This window comes from Octodon degus, unplaced genomic scaffold (assembly GCF_000260255.1).
Source record: "Octodon degus isolate 3935 unplaced genomic scaffold, OctDeg1.0 scaffold00109, whole genome shotgun sequence".
In the NCBI taxonomy this organism is placed as follows: domain Eukaryota; kingdom Metazoa; phylum Chordata; class Mammalia; order Rodentia; family Octodontidae; genus Octodon; species Octodon degus.
Window position 1 is genome coordinate 3,650,267 of NW_004524685.1, and position 18,603 is coordinate 3,668,869.

General features: G+C 37.8%; 1 protein-coding gene across 1 annotated transcript in view; it reads left to right on the forward strand.

The window, feature by feature from the left end:
• Col24a1 (collagen type XXIV alpha 1 chain) overlaps positions 1 to 18,603 on the forward strand; it is a 403,759-nt gene that overhangs the window by 641 nt on the left and 384,515 nt on the right. Inside the window, exon 2 of the mRNA XM_023699052.1 lies at positions 5,478 to 5,542. Coding sequence (XP_023554820.1) covers positions 5,478 to 5,542 — 65 coding nt within the window. The remainder of the gene's footprint in view (positions 1 to 5,477; positions 5,543 to 18,603) is intronic.

The following is an 18,603-nucleotide window of genomic DNA, read 5'->3' on the forward strand; positions in this document are numbered from 1 at the left end:
CCAGGTCCCCTTAGGGGGCCGAAGAGCGACTAGAGGGTGCGCGGTCCTCGCCGACGGCACCGTCTCCGCGGCGCGGTCACACATTTGCTTCTGGCCAAGGGGCGCCGAGGCAGCGGCGGTTCCCTGCGGAGCATCTACCCCTCCGGGGAGAGAGGGAAGGGAGCGGAGGGGAGGGCAGGGGAGCGAGGGCCGGCCGGCCGGGCCGGGGCGGGGCGTGTTTGGGTGCGCACGTGGTTCCCGGCCGCGTGCAGCTCCTGCCCCGGCCCCGAGCGCCGGGAAGCGCAGAGCGCGCGGCTTCCAAAGCCGTGCAGAGGGCCGTGGCCCGGAGACAGAGGCAGAACCTCCTTTCCTGAGGACCTTCCCGGCTGAGAGGGAACAGACGCGTCTCCCCCGATCCCGGAGGATGCAGAGGGACCCAGGGCCCGCAGGGCGGCCGCGGGCCCCCAGCTTCCCCTGCTGGGCCGGTGGCTGACTAATTCTCCCCAAGTAGCCGTGACCGACCTCGTAGATTAAAGCACATCTAGGCTCCTGGCCTCTGTCTTGTCTGGTTTACACTTGCCTTCCAGACGCTCCCAGAAAGGGCCTTGCATAAATTCTTGGGCAGTTTGGGGTTTGTAAATTGGGTCCAGATGATTGGGGGGAGGGAGGCAGAAAAACCAAATAGAGGCGATTACACCGGAGCAACTCCTGAGGAAAAATCACACCCGTGAACGGGAAAAGAACGCTTGTGGAGCAGATCCTGGCGATGGTGCTTCTCTCCAAGGGCCCATCAGCCGGGCGCTTGCAGCCTCCGGATAGCTCCTGATCCAACAAACTTGTTCCATTCCAGAAACCGGTGGGGATGGGCTGCAGAGAATTAAGGGCAACTCAGAATTATATCAGATTGTACAGTTCCAACCACACGCATACAGGACAGAGAAAGGGTAGTAATGGGACAAAGAAAATGTTTCTAGAAAAAAAAACAACCCGATTTACAAAAAAACCGAAATTGATTTCTTCAGTTTGAAAAATACCACCAACCCTTGGGAAAGGCTGAATGGCGAGGAAGAGGCAGCTGATTAGTTGATGATAATGTCAGGCCACTGAATGAAACCTTGAGTCCTAATGAGAACCCTGAGGTTTTCATTTTCCACCAGCTTTTTGTGGTGAGCTGTTTGCAAGAGCAGGAGCAGCTTTTTAGAATCATAGCTCTGATTAGTCACCCAGAAACATTTATATTTTAAAACTGAATCCTTACAAACGTTTTCTTTGACGGGGCTGCTTTTAAGTAGGTTGACGAATGTGGTTGTGGATTTAATAAAAAATCTAATGTTAGATATATGGATGTAACATACATCAGAAAATAACCCAGGTAGACTCTTTCATGGTAATTAAAGGGTTTCTGTAACAACCACTACCTCCACAACACATCAAAACCAACAAATTTTAGCATAAATCTATCTATCTATCTATCTATCTATCTATCTATCTATATTTTTTTTTTTTTTTTGCGGAACCGGGGATTAGAACTCAGGCCCTTGAGCTTGCCAGGGAAGCACTTATTCCACTGAGCCATCTCCCCAGCCCCCCCCTTTTTTTTAAATAAATCTATTTCTAGTTGCACACATTTCTATTTTAAAAGTGTCACAGTTATCTTTGTTTTCAAGTGTTTCAAATAAACTGATGTCTCAGGGAGAAAAAAATATAATTTATGTAATGGAATTTTGAGTATTGTTTAAACATTTTCCTTGGTAATCTATGAAGCTAAAGAAGAAAAATCTCATTTAGTTTCCTTGGTAGGCCTTGCAACTGATATTTTAGAACTCGCATCTCTATGTGAGGTGAAATAAAGACCACTGCATTTCATTCTCTTAAAAGCCTACCATTGTGTTATTCATTCAATAGATGTTTACTGACCTTTCACCATGTACCTAGCGTCGTTGTAGACTGTAAGAGATACAAGGAATGTGAAAAATGACTGCCACCACTGCCACCTTCCAAGTGTATGCAGCCTAACTAAGGACATACTAAATGAAACAAGTGTAACCAAATGAGGCTGGCGAGGTGGTGAAGGCAGGAAAGGACAATACTGGAAGGAGAGGCAACTGAAGGAAACCAAATCTAGATGAAACCTATGTAGAAAGGTCATAGACTTTGCTAAACAAGAAGCATTAAAAAGCTCAGAGCCCAGAGAGTACAGTGTCCCTGAGGCTCTAATAGAAAGCTGGTTGGAGCACACATTTGAGAAAAGTGGCTCAAACTAGAGTTTCCAGGGAGAAAAGAGAACAGCAAATGAAAGGCCTTTAAACCATGTTAACTTTCTTAGCTAAAGAAATGGGGGGTAGGAGACCCACTTTTTCTTGAGCTTGTCATCAGTATGCTAGATGAAGCTACTTAATCTTCAAAATTCAGGCCACCTATCAGCCTTACTGACCTAAAATAGATTGATTCATTCCTTCATTTAAACATATGTAGCATTGGTATGTGCTGGGAACTTTGCTAGGCTAGCAAGAATCAGTTCAATAATTTCTGTATTATTACAGTCCCAGGAAGGACTAATTCAGGTGCATTTTTTTTTTTTCTATTGACTGGACTCTAGGCTCTTTGTTTAACTGAGATCCTAAAGAATTTATCACCTTGTATTTCACGAATTGCTTGAACATGTGGAATTTAACCAAAGGCTCTAATATGCTTCACATTGGTTAGTTATATTGAGACGAATTGACAGTTTGAGAAATTCATTGTATACAACTGACAATGCTTTACTTTTTGAATCATACAACTTTATCCCTCTTGCTGTGATCAGATTTATTTTCCCCTGCTCATTTTAGGTATGGAGAACAGGAATTTGATTATTTTTGGATTTAGCCCTTATTAAAGAGCAGAATATGTAAGTCTGTCATAGCTTACAGAAGTTTTGGCATGTAAAACAGTATGGTAGAATTTGTTGAAATTATTGATGTATATATCATATGTGTGTTGTTCACATTAGTTCATACCTTGCAATTGATCTAAAAGAAAACCACAAACTCATTAAAATTGTCTATTAACAATACTTTATAAATACCTTTTACTATTAATAAAGTGAATCTGTAGGAATGATTATCAGTAGGCTTAAGATATGTATTATAATCCTAGGGATCTCAAAGCCATCCTAAAGAAAAAGACCTCTGTTACTCCTTTAAAGTACATTATATCATTCAGATAAAGACCAAGTTGAGTAGCTCCTTAAGAATCATCTAGAGAAGACACTTAGGATGGTTATTAGTCTCTTAACTGCTCTAAGTATGATCTTTGGTTCTCTGTCCTGCTTGAACTCTTTTAGATTTTTTTCATCTCTTGATATGGACTGTGGTTATAGTCATTGTTTCAAATTTTGTTAGATATCCTCAGATATCAGTATCATAGGTTATTTTTTAGACCTTTATTAAATGTTGTCATATTGATTTTTAAGTGCTTGCCCAATAGCTTATATGTATATTTACTTATGTTATATAGAGAAATCATTTTACTCTCATACAATGTTCCTCAACCTTGTTTGCACGTTAGAATGACATGATATGTGTTTTAAAATATATGTACAATGGACATATTAAAATCAGAATCTCTCTGGGAGGGGATAATACTGGAAGGAAAGGCAATCTAAATAAATAAGCATGTTAGTAGTTTTTTCAAAACTCCACAGATGATTTCAGTGTGGAGCCCCAGTTAAAAACCAAAGCAGAGGCCAGTAAGATAGCTCAGTGGATTAAAGCATCTGCTTAGGCAAGCTTAGACAAACTTAGGCAAGCACAGGGACCATGGTTCCATTCCTGGCACCACATGCCGTGCCAGCCCCACACCAGGGCCCGCTGAGCTGGCCACAAAGTCTGGAGTATAGTGGCCTATGCTAAATTGTAGCACTGGAGAGGCTGAAAAACAGGAGGATCACTATGAGTCTGAGCTGCATAGTGAAACCCTGTAACAACCAAGTCCATTTAAAAAGCAAAATAGAACACAAAACAGAAGAGCATTCCATCACTCTGGAGTGCTGCCTATTCCCATGTGGTGGTACTTGCAGTTTGGCTCTCCAGTGGCAGCAGTAGCAAATGGGAATTTGTAGTAAGTGGAAATTCATGAGCCTTACCTGACCCATTTAGAAGCTCCAGCATCAAGGTCTAGAAATTTGTCACACACTTTCCAAGTGATTCTGATATAAAGCTAAAGTTTTAAAACTGCTGACCTAGTGTAAAATTCTCAGGTAATATGGGAACCATTAATCTAAATGAATAACATATGAGAATGTCTTATAGGCTTTATTAATATACATGATTCAACCATTTTGCCTATATCAGTTAAAATTTCCATAGTAATTTAAGTTGCTTATTTTGTAGAGTTAGTGACAGTTATTCTATCAAAAACTTGTCATATATATTCATTTTCACATGCATAAAAATGAAAAGTACCATTTTAATATAAATTTATGTTCCATTATATGAAAAGTAGTAGTTTTATATAATTGCCTTAAACTTTGAAAAAAAAAATATCCTTCTTATACTAAGATGCTCTTTATACTATTTGATAAAAGCAGAGATATTTTATTCACAATAAATAGAAAAATACACCAGGAACTTAATAAAAAGAATATTTATGGGGCTTTGCAATCACTCTTTGAAGAACATTTTACGGAAATATCTGAGAAAGCCTTTGAGTTAAAATAAAAATAGAATCAGAGTCTAAATTAGGAAGAAATAGTAAAGACTCAGCGTGATCACTCTAACTTTCTTGAAATTGTGTATACTTCATCTGGGAGGTAGATTGAGCTAATTAATAAGAACATCCAACAAAAATGTTTGACTATACAAAAAATGCCACAATATTTTTCTTAATAGCCAATCAATTTGAGTAAATATTTTTATTTGTAGTTGTTAGCTATTACACTCGCAATTAATAATCAAAATGCTCAACATTGACACTACAGGCCATTGCTATTTTCAGAACCAAAGAATCAAGAAGTTTGTACAAATGACTTAACTATGATATCCAAATGGCTTTCACAAATGAACATTAATCTACATAAATAAGTAGGTGGTTCAATCAACTTATAATCACTGTAGTGGATGTAATTTGCATTATTTAATATAATTTTTGTTACTTTACATCAATCATATGTATGGGAATTTGATGTAATATATGATAACATCAATAATATTCCATATCCCATTAGTTCATATTTACTAAGTTCTTACGTGCTATGTGTAGCGTTAGGTGCTTTGCATGAACTTTTTCAGTTAATCTATAAGAGACTTTATGAAATAAGATTAACATATGAAGACTCAGAGACATGAAGTGATAGTGTGCAGATCACATAATAAATCCTAAAATAGGAACTCGAATCCAGAGCCCTTGATCATAATTAGAATTAGAATATTAGTTTAATTGTTAATCTTGCTTACTTTACTTTATATGGATTAGATGTTGTCAATGTCCAACCATTGTTTTCTTTTTCTCTTTCTTAGGAAACTACTCCCTCATTTCATTGTACTATGTGTGGCTTGGATTACTGTTCATGCACAAGAACAAGGTAAGGGGCCGGGGAGATAGCTCAGTAGAATAAGCACTTGCCTGGCAAGTGCAAGGTCCTGAGTTCAATCCCCAGTACTGAAAAAAAAAAAAAGAATAAGGTAAGAAAATTGCCATGTTAATTATTTATTTAAAGATCTCTGCTACAGACAGCAAAATTATAGAATTTAGAAGTCATCTTAACCTTAAGTTCAACATTGAACAATAAGTAAAATATTCTACCCAGCATAATGAGCATGTAAGCGTAAGGAAATCCGTTTTGGAGGGAAATATGACCTTTAAGAAATTACTCAGACCTTCCATCTGTGAAATTGCTTACATTTTTAAGCAAACTCCCTATAAAAGGGAAGTTTTGTACAGTAGAAAGGCCTTGCTTGTGACTTCATTTTAAGTAGGAGTTCCTGGGGGTGGCAAGCTGTGACTGCGTTACCTTTGCACTTCTTGAAGCAACTCAAGTATGTAATAAATTTTCCATCTAGATTTGCATCATTAAGAGACAAAATGGAACTTGCACATTGGTGGGCTTAGGATATTATGCAGTTCAACAGAGTCGTTTAAAAAACAGTGTAGTATTTTGTTTTTGCCTCTAGCTGCTGCTCTGATAAAACGATAGGGTTTCAGGAGTGCCTGGATAGCCTAATTCATTCTTCTATTAAACAGCACTTTAAGTGCATATTTCCCAAGTAGTATTCTAATTGCCATTCACTGACATACAAATATGATAATGTGAAATGATCAAAGTTCTTTTTCCAACGGTTGAAAATAATACAAAAGTCAAAGAGAAAAATCATAGCTGCCCTCAAAGATGTTAGTAGGCTCTATCCTTCACGAGGTTGTGCGGACTGTCAAATCATTCATTCAGAGAGAACCAGTTTTTTTTCATTTCCGTGCCCAACTCAATGATCCACTTGCCAGTTTGGCCAGTTGATCCAATAACAATTTAAAAAAAAAAAAAGTAAGCAAAGACTTGAGTCTAGGTCTGACTCTCAACAAAGATAAAATGCTTTACCCTCTGTACCACCTTGCATGACAGTTTCAAGTTTCCATTGTTATGAGTTTAATAATTTGCCAAATATATTATCACCAAAGTATCACAAACCCAGATAGAGACATAGGAGGATGAATGTTTATAGATATATTGTTTTATTTATATAATGCAATACAAAAATTTTTATTTCAGAAGAAAGTATTTTTCAAACTTATTCAACCTTGCAAGTTCTTAACAAAAAGGGAAATCCTTTAAAAACTACCTCAGATTCTGAACAATTAACTATTTTTGAGTACAAAACATGGAAATAGTATATTATCAGAAACTTAAAGATACTGTTGTTAAATAACATTTTTTATTAAATTGGCATGATGCAGTATATAGCATATAACTGGGAGGTTAAATAGTATTAGAGTAATTTTGTTTTGTAGTAATTACAATATATATTATATATTATCTATAGGTGCTAGTAATTTTCCTAGGTTATATGTCTCATATTTATACTTGTAAGGTATGCTCGCTTTATCACCATATATATAGGTTTATGACATTTTTTACTTAAGAAATAGAGTAATTCAAGGACATCTTTTAAACGTCCAATATCAGGGTTGGTGAGATAGCTTAAAGGTATAAGCACCTGCCTGGCAAGTGCAAGGACCGGGTTCGATCACCTGTACTGTATGCCATGCCAGCCCCTTGCTGAGCTGGCCATAGAAACCGGGTGTGGTGGTGCATGCCTGTAATCCCAGCACTAAGGGGGCTGAGACAGGAGGATCACTATGAGTCTGAGCTGCATACTGAGATCCTGTAGTAAGTAAATAAATAAATTAAATAAGTGGTTTTTAAAAATAGTCCAATTGCACTCCGAAACACACAGCACAAACCCAAATCCTCCTCCTTTACCCACTGCTGACCCTTGCCAAACTCTTTTGGCACCTTTTGGTTTTAACCTTTATATTTCTTAGTAATATACTTACATATTTTATTGATTGCCTATTGTTGATAGTGAGAATTAACCATTTTCTTAGTGTTTTAATGTCCTTCCTTTCCTATCATCCCCACATAGTCTTATTACTTTGTGGTTAAATTAATACTCACACTTTACCTTACTGTGACCATGTACATATCACTGAGTCAAATACATTTATATTTTTTCCATACAGTGTTGCAAGATGGCCCCTTTACATTATTCACACTGTGCTATATGTTAGTTTGAATAATTTTCACAGATATTACAGAAGAATTTTAGAACTTCTTTCAAAATATGTTTCCCCAAACACCATTGTGTTCCAAGAGTTGTTTTTTTTTTTTTTTTTTTTTTTTTTTTTCCTTAGAGCTATTTCTTGTAGAAGCTTTTCTCCTATTCTATTGTAGACCAGTTTTCGACACTTGTGGTAGAATTGACGTTGCTCATTTGTATTTGTTTCATTTTATTGGAGCTCATATCTTCTTTCCATATTGTTTCTCTTTCCACATACTGGAGTATATCTTCCAGTTGCCTATACTGAAGTGGTATGTTTTTTACAACCATGCATTTCTGAGTAGAATTTTAGCCTGTAAATATTTTTCTCTTGAGAATTTAAAAGGCTTTTACCTTTCATTTTATGGATTAAAGAACTGTTAAGAAATCAGATGTTCTTGATTCTTTATGCATTAACTTTTAATTTTCCTTAAGCCTTTAAAATAATCTTTTTATCCTGTATGTTTTGACATTTTACAATAACGTGCCTTGATGTAATTATTTTTCAGTTCATTGCATTAGAAGCTCAGTAAGCCTTTTTTCTTTTCTTATCACCCATTTGTGTGTGTGTGTGTGTGTGTGTGTGTGTGTGTGTGTGCGTGCGCACTCACTACTGTGAACTGAGCACAGAGCCCTCACAATGAGCTACACATCCATCTCTCTTTCTCTTTTTTTTAATGTATGTAGTACAGGGCCTGCAGGGTCTCACTACATAGATTGGACTCATAGAGATTTTCCTGTTTTCAGCCTCCTGCACTGAAATTACAGGCACACACTACCATGCCCGTCTCAGTGCGCCCCAGAGGTAAGGCCAGCATGGCACCTCCAGGATAGAACCCAGTTCCCTGAGTCTGCCTAAGCTGGCACTTTTAACCCACTGAGTTATCTGGCCAGACTTTCCTTCTCTCTTTGAGATAGGGTCTCACTAAGTTGCCCATGTGGTATCAAAATTGTGATTCTCCTGCCCCAGGCTCCCATAGTCTTGCTTTTATATCAACAGATCTTTTCAATTTAGCTTTCTCTTTCTGAAAAAAATTACGATATTATTTCCTTTTTGATATATTTATTTTTCTTTATGCAATTTCTGTTAACTTTTGTATCTTCAGAATTGAATCCTGATTTTTTTTTCTTCAAGGCCTTCTTTCCATCTTTATTCCGTCTTTATAGTCTATTTCATATGACATTTTTATTAGTTACTATTCCAAACATTTTTTTTATTTCTTATTACTTCTATTTTTATTTTAATTTTTTTTCTCCCAGTTTGCTCTTTTTTCCTCTTTTTGAATAGCATCTTATTTTTGTTTCTTTCTTTGATGCAATATTTACTCTTAGCTATCTAGGAGTAAGAATATTTTTGAACTTTCATTTTCCTTGCTTCCTGCACTGTCTTTGTTTCTTCCCAGCTCTTGTATGTTTTGATCCTTTTATGTTGCAGAATTTTTTTAAGTCTACAGTCCCTCCGTATCATTTAAAAGACACTAAAATATACTTGAAAACTATTTTCATGTTATACTTGTCCACTGAGATGTTTCATGTAGACTTTGAGTAGAGGAAAAGATGACTGATCAACTTATTGTGGGAACATTCCTATAGTTCCTTTAGAGAAGAAAATAAAACATTCAATGTCTTACTGGTATGATCGTGGGTAGTGCCACTACTATAGAAATCAGGTAATATAAAGAGGTTCTGAGGTGGAGAGGTCTCTCCCAATTCAGTATATAGATTTTCACTAAACTCCTTGTTCTCAGTATGGTGCTTATGACGGGTCCAGTGATGCTCCAAAATTAGTCTTTAATCTGCTATTGTGAACTCAAAACTCATACAAGCTTTTAAACCCTCACTTCTTCCTGCCACCTTTCCCCATTTTGAACTCAGTGATTTTGTGTCTTCATTTCTTGAGCCTTTTTAGAATTTTTCCACATGAGCTGGTTCACCTGCTATTAGCATCTGCTTCTAAAAGCCCTTTGTGCTGTTTGTTTGTTTGTGGGGTTTTTTCCAGGTCTGATAATTCATTTACTTTTCATTTTTCAAAACCTTATTGATATTTCTTATTTGTTGTTCTGTCTTATCATTGACTTTTCATGTAGTTTTACACTACATTTCCTTATGCTAGTGAGATTTTTTTTAAAAAATAAACATATATGGGCCTTGCTATGATTTCAGTTATTCCATTAAGCTTTGTTTGTTTGTTTGTTTGTTTGTTTGTTTTTTGGCAGAACCAGGGATTGAACTCAGGCCCTTGCACTTGTCAGGGAAGCGCTTACTCTACTGAGCCATCTCCCCGGCCCTCCATTAAGTTTTAATACAGCAAAAAAGTAAAACATTTTAAGTACCTTGCTAATACATATGAATTTTGTATGTGTCTTATACCTGGGTTTAGGTATAACCTAGTGAATAGATGATTCTACTGTTGTTAAGATTACATGTATAAGGCTGCATTTGATGATGTTTTGATAGACACAGGTTACTTTTATTGGGTATAGGATACATGTCTTCTTTTTCTGACTGCGCTCGTGCTCTGGCTGCCAGTGAGGTGTTGGTGGAGCTGCAACCCAGTTCCACAGTGAATTCCACCATGCAAGATGTGTAACTAATTCTCAGCATGCACAGAGTCCTAAGGTTCACGATCCCTAGAGTGTGAAATCCACATGTGTAGAAATCTGTGTGTAGAACACTCATCCCTAAGGAGGGTGTTTCCTATAAAAATTAATCCAAAATGTGTTTATTATTAACAGAACCCTTATTCCAGCTGTAGTAACTCTAAATACTTTCTGCCAGAAACTCCTACTGGTCCCTTATCTAACTTCAAGCATCATCTTATTTTACAAATAAGTTGGAAGTTGTCTCCTTATGCAGAATAAGTGTGTTTTTACGCTAAGAAAACTTTAAAGATGTAACTTCCACATTGAACATATCAAGTGTGCTGGGCTGCTTAAGCTTCGGTGTTCTGGAGCCAGAGGCCTGGGTTTATGTCCAAGTCCAACTACTTAGTAGCTCTGTGACCGTGAGCAAATTCCTATGATGCACAGCCTCATTTTCAGCAACTCTAGGGTGGCAATACGAATAGTTCTACCCGTATAAAGTTTGTAGTACTGTGCCTTCTACATGAGACTGCAGGAAACTTTAATAGGAGAAATTAAAATATTCTAGATCCCTTTCCTTTTTTATATCCTAATATTGAAAATATAAGACAAAACCCAACAATACAGTTGACTCTGAACAATTTCCTTTAGTTTCTTAACTCATTTGTATGGGAGAAAAGAAGCCAGCATTTGAGTCTTAATTTTGGCACTATTTGACCAAGACCATATGAAATGAATATAAGGAAATTACCTAGTTAATTTGACCAGTATGGGTGAATTGGCAAGAAAACAATACTTGTAGAGACCTATAGATCTTGCTACTTAGATCTTTGGTAATGTTATTTTTTAAAAATGATTGTGTTTTTTCTTTCGTATAAACTGGAAAAAAATGTAGCTTTGCAGACTTAGATTCATTAAAATTCAAAGCTTTCTTTGATTAATCTAGTTATTTGACAGTAATGGCACTACTATGTGGTATATTCTATAAAGTGATATTACTTCTTACTTTGGGGAGAGGATAACTGAGATTTGAATCCTGGCCCTCTTCTTGCCCACTAGGCAGGTGTATTACTGATGAGCTACCGCCCCACCCCTACTCTGTACTCTTTATCTAAAAATTAATAACTTTTTTAATTCTTTAAGCTACTAATTACTAAGAAATGTGAAATCCCCTATATTTTGAGGGAAAAATACAATACTATTTTTGTTCTGATGTGCGGTAGAATATTGACAGGTAAAAGGACTTGTTCTTTGTACTTGTAAAATAGATGTAATTACAGACTCTCCAGTACCTCTTTCTTTAGGCTGAGACTGTATTCTACCCACAGAATTAATCATTAGTCACTGGATTGAGAGTTAAAGACATGGTTGTAAGTCATAGCTTTCACATCTACTGAAACTGAACTTCTCTTTTCCTTCCCCCATCTTTGTTCCCTCCCTTCACTTTAACCCATCCTTCTTTCATTTTCCATTTCCCCTCTTTCTTTGATTCTTACTTTTGATAAGAATATCAGTTCTGCTTAAAAGTATTGAATGAAAGGCAAGTTTGGGTTGTCCAAACAATGGTCAGCTTTGCAAGCATAGAAAACTAACTTAAAAACATTCAGAAAGGATCCATGTCTTATGGGTGCATAAAAAATAACAGCATAAAATTGCAGTGAAGGCTTAAAGAAATAACACTGAGTGGGCCAGGTGGCACTTGGGGGGGGGGAGCTGAGATTTGAGGATCACTGGAACCTAAGAGTTCAAGGCAACCCTGGGTAACAATGAGTCCTTGTGTCTAAAAAGAAATTGATGACAAGAAGTAGTGCTAGAACTGAGTTGTAGGCGAGGAAAGGTGAACATAAGAACCTTTAGCAGGACTCTGAGCAATAAGAATTTTTAAAAAACTGATAATCTTTGATATTGCAAGAAATTAAAGAAAGAATAAAAATATATACAGTAGAGAATGCATTGGAACATTCTCTTCTATTAAAGAGAAAAGTGAGTAAATGGGTATGTAAAGTTAGAGGGATGTTTCTAAGATCATTCTTAATTCTGATGCCAAATTTGTTGTGGGGTCCCCACAGCTCTACTCAGCTTCAGAAGTCTAGAAAGACCTTCACAGAGCTCCCTGTAGTCTGTTGTATTCAGTTATGTCTTCTAATAATGAAAGAATGCAGATTAAAATGCAGATGCTCAAGGAATGAGCACCCCAGGCATAGAAAACAAAAATATAAACACCATGAGGTGCAAGGTTAGTGGGCTTACAGAAAAAGATGCAGGACTCTCTGGAGCACAGTAAGGTGAAGTGAAATGACAGGAGATAAGATCAGAGAGATAAGATGAACACTCCACCTGGATGCCGTGTAAAGACGCTGCAGGATTTTTACCAGGGAAATGGCTTTGTTGCTTAGTTTTGGGTGCTGGATGCTCCTTCTGGAGTTAGTTTCTAGGTTCTCTCTGTCCTGAAGAAAGAATTAGTCAAGACAAACACAAACTGTAGCCAAGTTTTGTTTAAGGTAGGAAATGAACTGGTTCTGCAGAGCAAGTTTAGGGCAAGTAAACGTAGGAAAAGAAACACGGCCCAGTATGAGGGCAGCCACTACATAAGAACCAACACAGAGGGCAAAAATGTGAATGCAGACTGTGCTTTTTGTATCATCTGCTCCTTAGGCTGATTGTAGGTCTTGGCCATCCTATTCAAAACCTGCTCAGAAGCCCATGTATAGGACCTTGGGAGCTTCTCTGCACACGTGTTCTGGGATTTTGTAATTAACAGGTCATCCCTACTTCCCCAAGCAGTTTTGCTATACCCTAATCTCAGCTTGTTCTGTTTTATACTAAAATAGATTATTCTGGCTACTTGAGGGGTTGTAGAACCCCTTACTGAGAGGAGCACTGTAGGAAGAAAAACAAGGTTTAGAGAAAGTTGGAAATGCTCATACATCCAACTTCTAGTGGATAAATTCAATAGGCAGTTGGATACACAAGCCCAGAAAAGAGGTTTTTGAGTCAGCATATGTGGTTGTTAAAGCAATGGTTTGGATGAAGTCATTAGGCCTGGTGTTTATAGTAAAAAGAGCAAGCTGTTGTCTTGGTGACACTACCATTTATTCTACATTTAAAAAGCAAATGAGGAAGGCGACACAGTCAATCCTACTGTTAGGGACAGATGTGTTCTAGAAGTCACAGGGTTAAGAGATTGACTCATAAAGAATGCCTGCATTCAGATGCTGCCTCTGCACTTCCTAGTTGGATGACCTTGGTGAAAAATTTAATGCTTGGACTTATTATTCATAACCTTCAGGTGGGAATAAGCATAATATGTAGCTAAAAGGGTTATCTGCAGAATTATGTAACTTAATACAGTGAAGTTCTTAGAATAGTGCTTAATATAGAGGAAGAATTTAATAAATGTTGCCATAGTTTTCATTCTTTAAAAAAGCTAAAGCTCCTAATACAGTGTCTAGCTGATAACAATTTTCTTTAGATGGTAAATGATTTCCTAAGTTAGATAAACTGGATTGATTTTGTGTGTAAGATCACTTATGAAACAAGTAACTTGTGGGCTTGGGAGACAGCTCAGTGGAATAAGTGCTTGCCTGGCAAGGGCAAGGTCCTGAGTTCAATTCCTGGGACTCCCAAAACGTAAGAAACAAGTAACTTATTGAAGACAATTTCTTTATGTATTGTTGCATATATTAGCAGATGTCTAACTCAAATTACAAATTGTAATTTGGTGATATCTAGGGCTAGTCCTAAATTAAGTGTTAAATAGTTCATCTGCTAATTATAACTTACTTTCTTTTTTTCTTTCTTTCTTTCTTCTTTCTTTCTTTCCTTCTTTCCCATTCCCTCTCTGTCTCCTTTTCTCCCACCATTCCTGGTTTCTTCTTTCTGTCCTTTTTCTCCTTCCTGCCCTCTTTCTCAATCCCTCCTCTCTTTCTTCCCTCATGTTCTCCATCCCACTCTTATATGCATTCTACTTCTAAGAGTTCTTTATTCCTTGACATCTGTATTCTTGACATCTACTTATGTATGATAGCTTAAAATATGGGACACAATGCAGTTTTACTTCAGATACAAACTCTAATGGCTGCATAGAGCGTACTCCCCACTGATATTGTTGTTGGGACATAATCCTGCCATGATTAAGTAGTAAAGTTTGCAAAAAAAAAATGTGAAATTGTATGGGGGATAAAATGGCCATGAGATAGTGTGGTAGAGCAGTGAAGATATTGACTTTGAAGTCAGATTGGGCTGAAATCCAACACCACTACTTACCAGCTTTGTGAACTTGATCAAGCTATTGAGTGTTTGTGTCTTAGATTCCTTATCTGTGAAATCAGCCTAGACTTTAAGTATGAACTTGAACTCATGAGATGTTATCTTCCCATTTCTATCATATCAAAACTCAGGTCAATGAAATAATAGATAAATCTAGAGACTTCATTTTCAGCAGACCCGGGGGACTAATATAACCTGAAAACCCCAAAGATGTTCTGAGAAAAGCAGATGACACCTAAAGACAATAATGAAATTTCAGAAAACACCAGCAAAACCAAACTTCCTGAAGGCAAGGTGCATACTTTGAAGTACTTCATATCAAGCCCTAGAATATAAGAAGTGCTAGAGGACCTGAAGAAGACAGAAGCTGCTCAGGGAAAGTATAAGAAGCCTAGATGATAGATAAATGGGAACAAATCTCAGAAAATGGAGAAACTCACTTCCTAAGGGAAGGTGTCGTTCTAAGGCATGTGCCAATGAGAGTGGACACAGAGAAAGAAAAGTAAGAGATTGTAGGCAGAGCTGGCTGTAGAAGTTCTCTGAACTAGGTGAGCTCTAGAGAAAGGGAGGGTAGAAGGCAACTCTAGCAACACTGAAGTCATTTTGAGATTTGGAAGTCAACACCCTCTTCTTCTCATAGCACCTGTCTACATAGTCCTGGGATAGGACATAATTCAAAGCAGTTGATATGGTAGAAGAAGTAGAAAATGAAAAGAAAAAAATAGGGAAAGCAGCAAAACTGAGAATGTACACAAAAATAGTACTACTAAGCAGAAAACTTCTGAGCACCTATATTTAAAAATTCAAATCACGTAAGTGAAACAAGATTGTAAAGCAGAAATATACTCAGGGAAAATGAAAAATACCCAGAAAACAGGAAAGAAAGACACTAAAAAGATATGAAATATGAGCTTATAAACTTGAAATTATGAAAATAACCTTATAAATTCAGTAAAATTAGGAGCCAGAAGAAAAACTTGGTATTGTGGAAAACAATAAAGATGGAAGTGTGATACACAGAACTAAAGATGACACATATACTACAAAGAATTATAGGCAGATGACATGTATATGTTTCATTCAACATATGCAAAATAGTACATTTTTGTTTTGCTTTTTAATTTTATGTATTTGGTGCGGGGTCTGACTGTGCAACTCGAGCTTATAGTGATCTTCTTGTTTGCAGCCTCCCCAGTGCTGGGATTACAGGCATGCACCACCACACCTGGACTCTGTCCCGACTTAGCATGCCCAGGGATGGGGCCAGCACAGCATGTGGTACCGGGAATGAACCCTGGTCCCTGAGCTTGCCTAAGCAGGTGCTTAGTCTGCTGAGCTATCTCACTGGCCCTCAAAATAGCAATTTTTGAACAAGAAATCATGAATTCAAGCAAAATTTCAAAGTTATAATTCCTGCCAACTTTGCTGTAGTAAAAAGAAGTCTTGAATCTGGGGGCTGGCCAGGTAGCTCAGTGGACTAAAGCACCTGCTTAGGCAGGTGCAGGGACTGGAGTTTGATCCCTGGCATGCTGTGCCTGCCCCAGCCCCGGGGCGTGCTGAGTCAGTGACTGAGACTGGGCATGGTGGTGCGTGCCCGTAATCACAGCTCTTGGGAGGCTAAAAACAGGAGGATCACTGTGAGTCCAATCTGTGTAATGAGACCCTGTAGACCCTGTACTAAATACATAAAGTAAAAGAAAGAAAGAAATCTTGAGTCTGTATCATGGATGGGCAAAATATGCTCCTGTAAACATCCAGATGGTCAGTAGGGAGTCAAGTTCTAATAATATTACAGCATTTTAAGACAAAGAACAACTCTTGGAAATATAAAGGCAAAAAAGTGAGTCACTAATGACAAAGAAACTTAGTAGACTTCAGATTTTTCTACTCTAACTTGTAATTCTTCAGAATGGTGGAACAATACCTATGAGATATTTCAAGGAAAGAAAGTATTAGCAAAAAAAATTTGTTCCCTTATACTTGATGTGTAGGAATGCAAACAAGTGTTTTTTGAAAAGTTCAGCACTCAGGGAATCATCTCATGCCTCTTCATGGAGAGACTAATAGAGGATAAACTGAAGCAAAAGTGACCAAGGAATCTCCTGCATAAGGCGAGCTTATTTATCAGAAGAAGTGTGGGAACAGAGCAGAATATAAATGCCATATAAACCGACAGAGCAAGAATGGCACATCTACCCAAAACATAGATGAAAGGGAAAGAAGAGGGCTGGACAGTAGATTAATTTTGCTGATTGCCTTATCTGTAGAAGGTAGGAATTACATATTACCCAAAGTTGGTAACTCAATAAAAGACATATAGAGATATGTAACAGTAAAATGGTACATCAAAAGTAGATAGTCCTTATTCCAGCCACCACTCTTTACCATGAAAATTGTTCAGGAGACTGGGCAGCCCTAGCTCTGCCCTCAGCCTTCTGGCCAGATATTGCTGTGTCCCACCATCCCTTCTTACACTGAAGAACTGCCAGAGAGACCTGGTAGGTGAGCCTCTGCCCCTCCAGGCTTCCCACTGGAGTTTGCTGAGTAGGCTGCCCTCCTCTTCCTGAAGACCAGCAGGGAGACCTTACTACCACAGCAAGACCTCACTACTGCAGGAGCCTTGTGGAACACTACCCTCCACCAATCCACCATTGAGAGAGCCTTGTACTTTTCAGCCTGCAGTCATCATCATTGGATCCTTCTTGGACTGCAGATTGTCCCCATCTCCTTAACAAGGTACAAACCACATTGAGCCACACACAGCAGGAGCTGTGGTGAGCCTACCCTGCCCTCCCACACTCTGTGATGACATGCACCCTGCCCATCTACCATCACTGCAAAAAAAAAAAGACAAAAAGAAGGAACAAAAGGCCATTTCAGACCTCTAGTGTACTCAAAACAAGTCCAGGAGACAAGGTCAGAGAAGAACTTGGAAGTCACACCCTGAAATTTCTGAGATTACAGCAACTGAAATAAAGAAACAACTTCATCAGGCTATGGAGGAAATCAAATCAGAAATAATCTCTCAGGTAAAAAAGGAAATGACAACACATATGAAAGAATTGCTCTGTACATATAAGGAAGACACACATGGAAAAAATAGAAGGAAATAGGAAAATGATGGAAATATTGAATGAATGATACAGGAAAGAACTAGAATGCATGAAACAGATTTAAACTGATATCCAAGAGATTAAGAATTCCACTGAGAGCTGTCAAAACTGCTTGAATGAACCAGAAGATACAATTTCAGACCTTGAAGATAGCACTAAAGCTAGTGAACATGAAAGGAAACAGCTCTTAAAAGTAATGAGAAACCAAGAAATAACAGTACAACAGCTGCAAGAGGAGGCAAAGGAAAATAATATAAGACTGGCAGGTATCAATGAAACAGCTGGGGATAATACAAAAGACATAAAACAAGTGCAGAACTAGTAGCAGAAAATTTCCCAAGCATGGGAAAAGAATCTGATATAATTGAAGCACATAGAACTCCAGCTAGCTATAATTAAAATAACTCATCACACAGACACATAATATCCAAGATCCCAGAAATTGAGCAAAAGAACAGAATTCTTTTGAAGCACATCAAAAGAAACACATCATCTATGATGATACTGCCGTCAGAATCATGGCAGATTTCTCAACACACACCATCAAATCAAGAAGAGTTTGGGGTGAGATATTTGAAATCCTGGCAACAAACAACTTTCAACCCAGACTGATGTATCCTACACAACTCTCTATCAAATTTAATGGAGGGAGTAGACACTTCCATGACAAAGAGCAGCTGAAGAAATTCATGACAACAAAACCAACCCTACAAAGAGCACTGACAGATATTTTAGAAAGAGAGAAAGATGACTACAACTTTAACAACAATAGACAAGAACAACCAAGTAGAGCAAACAATTAAGCAAAGGGGGTGAAATAAGTGTTTGCCTGGCAAACACAAGATCTTGAGTTCAATACCTGGTACCACA